This window comes from Canis lupus, chromosome 27 (assembly GCF_003254725.2).
Source record: "Canis lupus dingo isolate Sandy chromosome 27, ASM325472v2, whole genome shotgun sequence".
Taxonomy (NCBI): Eukaryota; Metazoa; Chordata; class Mammalia; order Carnivora; family Canidae; genus Canis; species Canis lupus.
Window position 1 is genome coordinate 3,592,965 of NC_064269.1, and position 12,806 is coordinate 3,605,770.

Below are 12,806 nucleotides of genomic sequence, written 5' to 3' on the forward strand. Positions count from 1 at the left end.
CCCAAGCCAAAGGCAGATGCCCAACCATCTGAGCCCCCCAGGCGCCCCTCTTTTTTCTGTGTATGAAATATTTCAGGCATCACAAAAGGTATAAAGAATAATATAATAAAAAGAATAACATAATAGCCATATAGCTACCACCAAATTTAAGAAATCAGCTACTATACGTATCATTGAAGTGCCCAGTGTCCCCCCGCCGCCCCAACTCATCCTGCCCCTCGCCCAAGGCAACCACGGTCTTAAATTTAGTATTTATTATTCCCACACTTTTCTTTTTACTCTACTTACACACATGTACGCACACACAGAAAAGGTGGTTTTGCATGTTTTTAAACTTTATAAAATGGAATTACACTGTATGTGTACTTTTGGAACACCTTTCGTTCTCTTCGTATTGTTTGTGAGGTTCATTTATCCAGCTGCTAATGTTGCTAGCTCTGGTCTTCCCTTTCTATAACTGTTCTGGATGCTGTTGTTTGGCTAGTCCACAATTTATTTATCTGTCCTCCTGCTCATAGACATTTGGGTTGTTTTCCAGTTTCTTGCTATTACAAATAAGCTGCAATGGACACATTTAACATTTCTGCTGTGAGCATTACCAGGAATTTCCTTAGGGTGTATATTGGGAGTGGAGCTGCTGAGTCATAGTCTGTGCATTTGGGCCTCTTCAGCCTTACCAGGCATTGTCATTTTCAAAGGGCTCTCCAAAGTGACCATTCTAACTTATAACCCACCAGCAGTAAACAAAAGCCCCCATTGCTCCATATTTTTGCTACCTGTAACATTATCAGACTTACTAATTTTTCCAAACTAATGAGTGTGAAATGGAATTTTTTGCAATTTTAATTCATATCTCCACGGTGGCTAGTTAGCTGGCACAACTTTTCATGTTATTGGCCATTTAATGTTCCTTTCTGTGACTTGCCTATTTATCATTGTTTTCACATTTTTCATTTAGATTGCTTACCCTTTTTTATTTTTTTTTATTTTATTTATTTATTTATCCATGAGAGACACAGAGATAGAGAGAGGCAAAGACACAGGCAGAGAGAGAAGCAGGCTCCGTGCAGGGAGCCCGATGTGGGACTCGATCCCGGGACTCCAGGATCAGGCCCTGGGCTGCAGGCAGGTGCTCAACCGCTGAGGCACCTGGGGAACCCGCTTACCTTGTTTTAAAAATTTAATCTATAGGAGGTATTTTTTTGTGTGTATTTCGGATAGTAATGCTTTAATGATACTCTCTGCAAATATGTTCTTAACCTATAGGGCTTACTTTCTGTGTGTGTGTGTGTGTGTGTGTGTGTGTGTGTATTGTTCATACTTTCTTTATGCTGGTTAAACATACGCAATTCAGTGGTCCTTAAGAATGTGATCACTTGGGACGCCTGTGTGGCTCAGTGGTGTTCAGTAGAGTCACGGTGAGCACCGAATTAGTGAATACTGAACCATTGTTGCTAAGGGAAACCCAGAGTTAGGTTCCTGTGAGCTCCAGCTCCCAGCGTTTCCATTGCCCAGTCCCGTGTGTGTTTCTGTTTGAAGACACTTTATTTAATACACATTGCTGGCACACCTGTGGCTCAGTCAGTTAAGCATCCGACTCTCTTGGTTTCGGCTCAGGTCATGATCTCAGGGTTGTGGGATCAAACCCCACATTGGGCTCTGAGCTCAGCGTGGAATCTGCTTGAGATTCTCCATCTCCCTCTGCTTCTCCCCCAACTTGCCCTTGCTCTCCCTCCCTCTAAATAAAGAAGTAATACACGTTGTTGACTCCTTCATATTGAGCTCCTAGCCAACAGCACCACAACTCATGCCTGAGTAAAGCTTCTCTAACATGTGTTTTTTCTCTGTTGGGCACATCACAGTGTTATAGCTCGAAGCACTTTAGTGCTATACTTGGAGGCCATTTTAAACAGCAAAATCACAAACAAAAAGCACAACGATGTGAAAAACATGGCCAAAAGGACACATTTGCAGTGCGAGAGCTGAACCAAGGCAGATGATTGCCTTGTTAGACTCTTCTTGTAAAATGCTCGTTGGGCACTCATTTTTCAAAGCTCGCATATGTCCATGGCTGGCTGCAGAAGCATCATGAGTATTAATTTTGGAGTCGCAAATAAATTTTAGAGAGTAGGTGAATTTGCAAATAGAGATTCCTCAAGGATCAGCTGTATATCACCCGTAGAATGTGTCCTGTAGAGAAACTATTTTATCAGTGTTTTGCAGTGTTTCTTTCCAGTCTTGTTTTCTTTGTATATTTTTATGTAACTGAGATCGTGATATGGATAAAATTGTATAGCCTCTTTTTCGCTTTATAATAGAAGCATTATTGCAAAGTATATACAACCCTTCTCATATCTTCCATTGCTTTGTTCCATTTTATTGCTATGTGCGTGCATCTTTATTTATTTGGGGGTGTGTTGGGGTTGCTTCTAGTTTTTAGCCCTTCTGAATCTTGAATGCTCTTTCTGTTTCACCAGCAGCAGGCGCTCTTTAGTCATCTCTTCCCCAGTTCGCACATCTGAAGCCCCCAGCCCCCTGACCTCACCTACCAGTCCCTCTGCGCTTTCTCTGAAGAGTGAGAGGGATTCCTCATCAGCAAGTGAAGAAGAGCTGGCATCTGATCCGGCCCAGGGAGAAGACGAATCTGAGATTCAAGAGCCCTTAAAAGACAAGGAAATTGAGGGAGAAGAGTCTGAAGTCAGCTCCTCTGAGGAGGAAGAGCCTCTGCCAGCTTGCAATGGCCCCAAGCAGGCCCAGCCCTCTGCCACCGTTGAGGGCAGCAAGTCCCAGGAGGAAGTTCTCCCTTGCTCCCCAGCTCCATCACCAGGCAGGGCCCTTGTCCCTTCAGAGCAGCCCTCGTCTCTCCCAGAGGTAGTCCTCCGAACCCGCACCTCAAGTGAAGGATCTGAACAACCAAAGAAGAGAGCCTCCATCCAGAGGACCTCAGCACCTCCGAATAGGCCCCCTCCACCCAGAGCCACTCCCAGCCCCAGGCACTCCTCAGGGAACATACCCTCCAGCCCTCTAGCCTCTGAGCAGGGTTCACCTACCAGTCCCAGGACCTCCTTAGATGCTTCACTGGACCCACAGCCACCAGAGAAGCCAGTAAGAACTCCCGAGGCCAGAGAAAAGGAAAACATCAACAGTCTGAATCCAGAAGAACTTTGTACTTCCCCTACCTCGAAGATATCTGAGGTGAGATTGGATCTGGTTGAGTCTTTAGTCCCTTTAATAACCTTCATGGAGATCATCTTTCCTATAGTCAGCTTGCCCCAACTGATAAGATCTTATGTCAGTAGATGGCCGTTTCAAGGATATTCTTGGACACCTTTTTTGGTTATGGGGATTGTTTCACATATTCATAGCAACTAATCCAGTGACCTGTACTCTTAGGGTAGTTGACTTCTGCAAAGGGCTTTTCTCTAATATTATTATTGTGAGCAGATTCTTGCTAATTTCTTTCCTTTGCTCCAAGTTCTGGGAGTTCCGACATGAAGAATCTATAACTGGCATCCCGAACTTAAAAAAACTTTACTTTTTTTAGTGGGGGATGGGAAGGAGTTTGTCACACTTGTGACTATGGTAAGCAAAATGGCATCTGCAAATTTCTAAGGTACAACTTCTTCAATGAGAGAGGTATAGAAGAAGGAACTCACAGGGGAAAGTAAAGCAAAAGGGATGGAAGGTGAGGAAATGATGAGAAAAGGATTGTGTTATAATAGACAGAGATCCCGTGGAGAGCAGCCAGTTCCGTGAAGGATCTGGAAATCAGGGCATATTCTAGTCAAATTACATGGAAAGACTTATATAGGAGAGAGGTTTGACTTATTTACATTCATGAAAGCAGAACTATGTAAAGATTTTTTTTTCAAGTACATTTTGGATCAATATAAAAGGAACTTTCAGCAGTTAACTGTTAAAAAATGATATAAAAAAACAATTTTAGGGCAGCGCAGGTGGCTCAGTGGTTTAGTGCCACCTTTGGCCCAGGGCCTGATCCTGGAGACCCGGGATCAAGTCCCACATCGGGCTCCCTGAATGGAGCCTGCTTCTCCCCCCGCCTGTGTCTCTGCTTCTCTCTCTCTCTCTCTCTCTCTCTCTCTCCCCCTGTGTGTGTGTATCTCTCATGAATAAATAAAATCTTTTTTTAGGGATCCCTGGGTGGCTCAGCGGTTTAGCGCCGCCTTTGGCCCAGGGCGCGATCCTGGAGTCCCGGGATCGAGTCCCACATCGGGCTCCCGGCATGGAGCCTGCTTCTCCTTCCTCCTGTGTCTCTGCCTCTCTCTCTCTCTCTCTCTATGTCTATCATAAATAAATAAATAAATATTTTTTTTAAAAAATCTTTTTTTAAAAAGTTAAAAAAAAAGAAAACCAATTTTAAATCTAGGGAAAAGGGGACACAGGGACTTCCAAAAACAAAAATAGCATAGGCCACCTTGAGAAATAGCCCTCCTTCCTTGCTGTTAAAAGCTAAGGATATGGGCAGCCCCGGTGGCGCAGCGGTTTAGCACCGCCTGAAGCCCCGGGCGTGATCTGGAGACCCTGGATCGAGTCCCACATCAGGCTCTCTACATGGAGCCTGCTTCTCCCTCTGCCTGTGTCTCTGCCTCTCTCTCTCTCTCTCTGCATCTCTATGAATAAAAAAATAAAAAATGTATTTAAAAAAAAAAAAAAGCTAAGAATATATGATCCCCTGTCAGATCATTATAGAGAAGATTATGGTGAAACATCTAACTAGATGGCACCAAGATTGATTAACTGACTGATTGATTCACTCATTCCATAATTACTGAGCCCCTGCTATGTGCCGGGCACTTTTCTAGGAGGTGGGATATTACAATGAACACAACAAAATTCTCTGCCTTCCTGCATCTTATATTCTAGTGGGTGAGGGTTGGGAGGAATAAGGGAGATAGAAAAGAAACCATAAATAAGTAAAATGACAATTTAGTGATGATAAGAGATAAATTATAAGAGATAAAAGATAAGTAGGGGAAGAGAAGAGAAAAAATTAAATAGGGGAAGGTACAGGGAGTGAAGGCAAAATTGTAGTTTTAAACAGAGTGGTCAGAGGGGTTATTTGGGCAGTGAAGGAGCCCGGGGCATGAGCCATGTAGATATCTGGGAGTCTGAGACTTCTGATGCCCCTCAGTTCACAGCACCCTGTGACCGCCGATGCCTCACCAAAGGCTGACCAGGCTGCCTCGAGAGCCTCCTGTTACCTGGACATGGGTACCATGCGGGTACCGGGGTACCACAGCCAACACAGACAAAGGGCCCAGGGTGGCATTCAGGGTGTGAAGGTGTGGTGCTCTCTCCTACATTGTCCACTTTGGTCCACAGGATTTTTCAGAGTCTGACACAACAAAGAAGATCGAGGACAAGGAAGAGACCAATAAGCTCATCTCCGTGGACTCCCCTGAGGTACTGACATCTAAGTCAACACTAGTACCCTGTCAATCTTGAGTCACATGAGGTACAGAGCCAGACATAAAGCATCTTCCCTCTGTCAGCTTCTGGGATGAGGAAGCTCTCCCAGCTGGGAGAAATATGCAGGGGGTGTGGGTAAACAGGGTAGCCACTTTTCACTTTTCTGCACTAAAAAGCACAATTCAACAGTATGGAAAATTCAAAATTAACTTAAATTTGACTTTGTAATACTTTATATGATTTTAGTATAGGGTCAGCCAAAGAGTGGCCTTTCGTCTGGCTCTGGTGGATAAAACCTGTTTGCCTCTTGGGTATAATCTTACTGAAGGAGAGATTCTAGGGGCCAAGATATTGTCTATTTTTGAGGAACAGGCTAGTAACACTGTCCTCCTTGGGAAAGAGATACAGGACGCAACCTCCTCCCCCCTGAAGCCACCTCATTATTTTTGAGATTTACAGTGTTTCCTTAGCCCCAGCCTCTCCTTTGGAATTGCTTGGTCATCAGCTAAAGGAGACGTATTTTTCCTATGGAATTAAGCAGCTAGAGCATCTTCGATCCTAGCCTCTCAATGTCATCAATCTTTTGAGACCCTATTATGTCCTGCAAGATCTGTTCACTTCCCTCACAGATGCGTTATAAGTCATAGTTTCCCCCCAAGCAGAATTATGGACATTATCACATATAAAAACCAGTAAATAAAAAGAAAACTGAGAAAATCTGTACTTGCTCAGCATTTGAACCACCTGAGAGATAATGGAGGTTCTCTGAAAGGATTGTAACTTTGTGGGAGGCGGTATTACCTTTGGGGGCCGTTCATAGCCTAGAACTGGAAGAAGGAATAAGGAGGAACTTAAAGGAGAAACAGAATTTCAAATGGCTGTTTCCTACTGTTAGCAGTTGGTTCTGGTTCTTGAGAGAGTGAATTTTATAGTGTGTGCATTAAATTTCAATTAAAAAATAAATTCATTCTAAGCCTTAGAGTACCAGAGGCTTCCCATGGCTTAACAGTTCCTAGACAGGGCTTTCCACATCTTGGGTTCCCATCTCAGGACCCAGAATTTTTCCCCAAGAAACCATCATACCATTTGCCTTTCCTAACCGTTATAGCTTAGGACCATCCCAGTGTGAGAGCTGTAGTGCGTTCTAGAGGAGGGTTAGTCTAAAAGTGGTAGGTAGTGGTTTTAACACCTATATTTATACCTTCACGGACTCCCACATAGATTTATATACAGATGCATGTCACACAGATCATACAGTATCTGATCATGGAAACAATGGGAGTCCAAAGACCTGGTTTCCTGTCCCAGCAGGTTATTTGACCCTTTGAATCTTGGTCTCTTGATGTGTGACAGAGGATGACGGGAAAGCCTTCCCTGATACTCTCAGGCCATAGTAAACCAGCACCGTATGTTTGCCCTTTGCGTTGTCTGTGACCCTCGTAAAGTGTAAGGCACAGAAGACCCTTCTAAGCCGAGAGACTGGGAGGTTGAGTCTCACTGGGAGAACTCTTCTTTTTGTAGAGCCAAGATCTTCAGCTTCATGTCTCTGCAGTTCCAGAAGACAGCAATGTCACGGCAAGCGAGCCTCAGGAAGAGGTAAGGAGGCCAGATAACACAGAGAATGGGATGAGTGGTAACACTGGGCAATGCGGGTGGACAGAGGTGTGGCTGCATGGGCTACAAGGGGAACCCGGCAGTGAGCAACATCCTCAGGGCAAAGTCAAGCAGGTGGGAACCAGGGGAACCAAGAGTAATCTGGGACTTCGTGGTCTCTGTCCCCATTTCCTTGAACCTTGACCTCTTGACCTTGAACCTCTTGACCTCTCACCATAGCCTTACCTCCTAAATATTTTCATCCGAACTTACTTCATTTTTTTTTTTAATTTTTATTTATTTATGATAGTCACAGAGAGAGAGAGAGGCAGAGACACAGGCAGAGGGAGAAGCAGGCTCCATGCACCAGGAGCCCGATGTGGGATTCGATCCTGGGTCTCCAGGATCGCGCCCTGGGCCAAAGGCAGGCGCCAAACCGCTGCGCCACCCAGGGATCCCCCCGAACTTACTTCAAAAAGGAGTTAAGTGGGGTGCCTGAATGGCTCAGTTGGCTAAGCATTGGACTCTTGATTTCGGCTCAGGTCATGGTCTCAGAGTCATGACATCCAGCCCCATGTCGGGCTCCTCCCTGGGCATGAAGCGTGCTTAAGATCCTCTCTCTCTCTCCCTGTGCCCCTCCCTTCCCCTCCTTGCATGCACTCTCTCTCTCTTAAAAAAAAAACCACTGGCGTTAAGATATATAAAAGATGCACAGAAAGGTAAATACACACACAAAATATACTCAGAAATACATTAGTAACAGTGACATAGAACAGAGCCCTGAATTAGGTGAATACAAAAACGCGTTCTATAAAATAAAATTACTGAGGATGGATCACAAAGTTGGTTCCATGCTTCCTGACATCCAGGAAAAGACAAACCTGGTCAGTTCACCCAATTCATAATCCCATTCCTTAAGAGGGCAACAATTTCTGCTACTAAGATGAAAAAGAAGTTGCTCCTGTGAATCCTCCTAAAGAGATGGTAAACCATCCATGAACAACGTCCACAACAAGTCTTGACAGTAATTCCAACAACCAGTTTCTTGCTGCCCCTCTCAATAGCGGCCAGTGCCTCACAAGAAATATCCTTCGAGGGCCACCTGGGTGTCTGCCCTCAGCTCAGGTCATGATCCCAGGGTCCTACTCCAGCTCCCTGCTCAGTGGGGAGCCTGCTTCTCCCTCTGCCCATCCCCCCGCTCCTGCTTTCTCTCTTTCTCTCTCAAATAGATAAATAAAAATAAAGAAATATAATTCCACAGGAGCAAAATGAGCCCATTCCCCCAGTGGTTGGTGGGAGGGCAGGTCAGCATCTAACCCAGTCACTTTTACTTTCCAGGTATCTGCAGTTCAAACTGACTACCTCTGAAGAGGAACTGCCAAGACCCCTCCCCAGAGAAGCCCCTCAGCTGGAGGGTATATAGGTCGGAGGGACTTAAGATCTAGCATTCAGTTTTAGATTCTCCAGCCATATGAATGCTGGTGGTCTCTAAAGATCTAGCATTAATGGAGGCTGAGGAGCCGACTTGGGGGAGGGAGGGTGGCAGGCTTGGAAGAAGAAACTATTAGATTCCGGGAATATTTAATTCAGGCTTTATAGCACTGTTAGAATAAGAAGACTTTATATATTATTAAGTAAAGCGGGCCGAAAATGACTGTAAAAAGCATAAGCATCTGTAGATAGAGACACATCCACATAGAGACACATTACCTACCACTCGTACTCAGGGGACAGTGAACAAATCGTTGACTTACCAGTCACTTAGAGCCAAAAGAAGATTTTCAGATTGTTAAATAAAGTGTTATTCTGACTGTGTATGGATGGGGTGGTTTTTTTGTTTTTTGGGGTTTTTTTAGACACAGCGAGTTGTTTCAGCCCAGAACCCTGTTCTCCACTTAGGATGTTACTGATTCTACCCCACGTTCAGAAAGCTTTAGTCCCATCCGTGACACCCAGCCCCCGTGGGAATGATGCCAGGGGCCACAGGCTCCTTTCCTCCACCGAGGTGCTTTCCTGCCTGACCCCTGCCCCCACTTTCAGCTAATAAGCAAATTCCCCCGGTGAGGGGTTACATTTTAGAGCTGTAGCTAGTGTTTACAATCTGCTGTGTGGTGTGAATAAGTATCTGAGCAGGATGGAAGGAGACATGGAATTCCATGTGAAGGGAAAGGGTACAAAGTATAATAATATGATGGAAATGGTGTGGAATTTAGAATCCATCATTTATTTCTGTGAAAACATTAAAAACTTGCTTTGAAGTCCTGCCACCCCAATAAACACACACATGCAAATGCTCATCCATCTTTGCTTTTGTTTCTGGGGTTATGGACGACGTCACACTTGAGCATTCAGCAAGCGTTTATTAGTACCTACTGCACACTGAGCACCAAACTAGGTACTAGAGAAGTAACGATGAGGAAAAAAGAACTTTATGGAGACCGACTATCAAGCAGGGAGCAGAAGGGCAGGAGTTAGTCCATGGGTTAGAAGCGGAGCCCTGACTGAAGTTGCAAGGAAGCGCTCTGGGTGAGGCTGGAGAGAGTAGGCTTTGGTGGTGCCATTCTCAAGATGGTAACAGGAGGAAGGGCATCATGCGAGTGGGTTCTTGGGTTGCAAACAACAAACTGCCATGATTAAGCAATAAAGAATATGTTGGAAGGACATGAGGCAGCTCATCGAACCGAAAGAACAGGAAAGGACAGGAACCAGCCCATGGATGGCTGTCGCAGGAACGTGTGGACTGGCCTCTAAGCAAGACTCAGCTTCCACCACCTTCTGCTTCTGTGTCCTTTCCAGATCCAGATTCCCTGGAGGATGTGGCTGGCTCGGTTTATGGAGAGGCACGTAGTGTTTCTACAATGACCGACCAGTGGTGGTGCTGGGAGGGTGTGGTGGTGAGGAAGGCGGATTACAAAGAAACACAAGGAAACTTGTAGAGAGATGGAAATATTCTGTAATGTTATGGTGATTGTTTAATGAGTACATACCTGTGTCAAAATTGATCAAATGATACACTTTCTACAGAGTTTTTTGGGTGTCCTGTACAAATATTGGATATAGGGAGCTTGAGAACTTGCAGGACTTTCCAGTAGATGTGTCTGTTAGGGAGCTGGAAATAAATGTTTGTATGCAGGAGTTATTCTCCTAAAATCTAATCTTATTTTAAAACCTTCAAAAGATTTCTATGGCTGAAACAGAGAAATAGGCATGCCCCCCATAAAAGCCCTACTGCCCATATTTTCATACCTCTCCCATGAGGCATCCCATTCCCGTGGCACTCAGAATCATGGCCAGGAGTGATAGTCCAGGGGTATTGGTGGGGTGGGGGAAATGCTAGGAGTACAGGCCCCTAGATGTCCAAGGCCTTCCATGACCTTCTTAGAATCGCCCCTCCCACGTTTGTTCATCCAGCAAAATCCAATTCAAGCCTTTTCTCTCCAGGGCTTTCCCTCCTAGGAAATGAGTGTGCCAGCAAGGTCTTCTAGGGACTTACAGTCTGATGGGGGGAGACAAGCATGGGACATAATTGCTACAACAGAGGCACCACAGACGTGGAAATATTGGGCAGCCTGGGGGGCTCAGCAGTTTAGTGCCTTCGGCCCAGGGCATGAGCCTAGAGACCCTGGATCGAGTCCCACATCAGGCTCCCTGCGTGGAGCCTGCTTCTCCCTCTGCCTGTGTCTCTGCTTCTCTCTCCGTGTGTCTCTCATGAATAAATAAATAAAATCTTAAAAAAAAAAAAAGTGGAGATATTTACTAAATTGTGAGATTGACGCTTTATTTGCATATGGCCCTCCAGGACCTTCCAGGAAGGCAGGGGAAGGAGCCAGTATGTTGGGCACATAATTTTGCTTATTTAGGGTAGATAGTCCTGGCTAGGTACCAAGTTGTTTACCCTGATTTACAAAATGGTAAAATTGTCCCGGGGAAAGGCTAGGATTTACAAAACTGCCATCCTGGCAGCAACACAAGAAAGGGCTAGAAGCCGATAAATTGGGCAGAGATGAGTATCTCTTCTTCCCTGCCCTGAGGCCCCTGAGGTCTGTTGATAAAAGTTTCTGAAGTTTAGCATTCAATCCTTGGAGAACACCACTAGTTCACACCACTAGTTCACCGTGGGTAAGGCTCCACTCATCATCTGTACGCATCTCTATATAAAATTAATTGCAAGAACGTCACCCAGGCCCTGCCTTCCAGCAATTCGAAGGACAAAACTGACAGGCTGGTGAGATATCTAGAGAACACTGGAAACATGACACAGCCAGGATATATAGGATACACCAAAGAACAGAACACACTCAGATTACGGCATTGCGATTTTATGCTAAATTAGGTGCTGAGCAAATACACATTGGATCTTGTTTTTTGCATGTTTACACTTTTTAAATGAATGGTATGTACATACAGGGGTAAAATCATGTATCAACAAACATTTTAAGGTTAATTTTTTTTAAGATTTTATTTATTCATGAGAGACACACAGAGAGGCAGAGACACAGGCAGAGGGAGAAGCAGGCTCCCTGTGGGGAACCTGATGCAGGACTCGATCTCAGGACCCTGGGCTCATGTCCTGAGCCAAAGGCAGGCGCCAAACTGCTGAGCCACCCAGGGGTCCCTTAAAGGTTACATTTAAAGAGGAATCACGGGGATCCCTGGGGGCTCAGCAGTTTGGCGCCTGCCTTTGGCCCGGGGTGTGATCCTGGAGACCTGGGATCGAATCCCACATTGGGCTCCTGGCATGGAGCCTGCTTCTCCCTCTGCCTGTGTCTCTGCCTCTCTCTGTCTATAATGAATAAATAAATCTTAAAAAAAAAAATAAAGAGGAATCACTCAAATCACTTGTGAGTGATTATCAAATTGTGAAGGCAACATGGCATTTCAGTAGAGTGCCTGGGCTGGATGGCCTCCAGAGTCTGCGGTCTGGTCAAGACAATCTTCAGTACATAACGGAATATGCAATGGGGGAGATTAGCCAGATAACAAGAAATCTCAACCTTTCCTGTGATTCATGATGAGCTTCTCAGTACATGCAAGCAATTATCCACCTTTGGAATCTAACCCTAAGGATTTGAACCTCCTTTTCTCTTGGATAGTCTTTTATGTGGGAGCAGGCCAGGCTGACCTATTTCTTAACTTTCCTATACCTCTTGCCTACGTGTTACTTTCTTTGCCTTTCTTGGCTGGCTTGGTACTTTTCCCACACATGGGCTTTTTTGTTTCTCACTGATAACTGCTGTGTCTTGAAAAATATATTTAAATAGGGGTTCCTGGGTGGAACTTGGTTAAGCATCTGCCTTTGGCTCAGGTCAGGATCTCAGGGTCCTGGGATCAAGCTCCCTGTTGTCCTTCCGTTCCCTGCTCAGTGGGGAGTCAGCTTCCCCCTCTGCCCCGCTCCCCGCCCCTCATGTTCTCTCTCTCCCTCTCTCAAATAAATAAACTCTTTTTAAAAATATATTTGAATAAAATGAATTTCATCAGCTCACTCTTCTTTTCCTCTGGTTTCTACCAACCAAATAATATCTTTAGGAATGAAAGCAACCACCCTTGCTTATTTTATTTACGTTTTCACTCTTGCTCTCACACCATTCCTCTATTCTCTCAGACTGTGAGCCTCTGTTCCCCAATGAACATGCACAATCAGTCTATAAGATACTGATTTCCAAAACTAGAGAACTCCTCACGGGAATAAGCAAGGAAGTCCGCATCTCGGGATGCAGGGCAGGGACCAACCCTTGAGTCCTAACCCTAACAGGAAGCCAACATGAAAGCTAGCAGGTACTGAG

The 12,806-nt window shown here is 45.0% G+C and overlaps 1 protein-coding gene across 2 annotated transcripts in view; it reads left to right on the forward strand.

Moving 5' to 3' along the window:
• The window catches only part of BIN2 (bridging integrator 2), a 33,661-nt gene extending 24,341 nt beyond the window's left edge, over positions 1–9,320 (forward strand). The window contains exons 10-13 of one of the 2 annotated variants that reach the window (XM_025458857.3): positions 2,478–3,195; positions 5,344–5,424; positions 6,952–7,026; positions 8,362–9,320. In XM_025458857.3, the coding sequence (XP_025314642.1) occupies positions 2,478–3,195; positions 5,344–5,424; positions 6,952–7,026; positions 8,362–8,391 (904 nt within the window). In that variant the 3' untranslated portion in view covers positions 8,392–9,320. The remainder of the gene's footprint in view (positions 1–2,477; positions 3,196–5,343; positions 5,425–6,951; positions 7,027–8,361) is intronic. The other variant, XM_025458858.3, reaches the window with a different exon arrangement.
• The last annotated feature ends 3,486 nt before the right edge of the window (positions 9,321–12,806 follow it).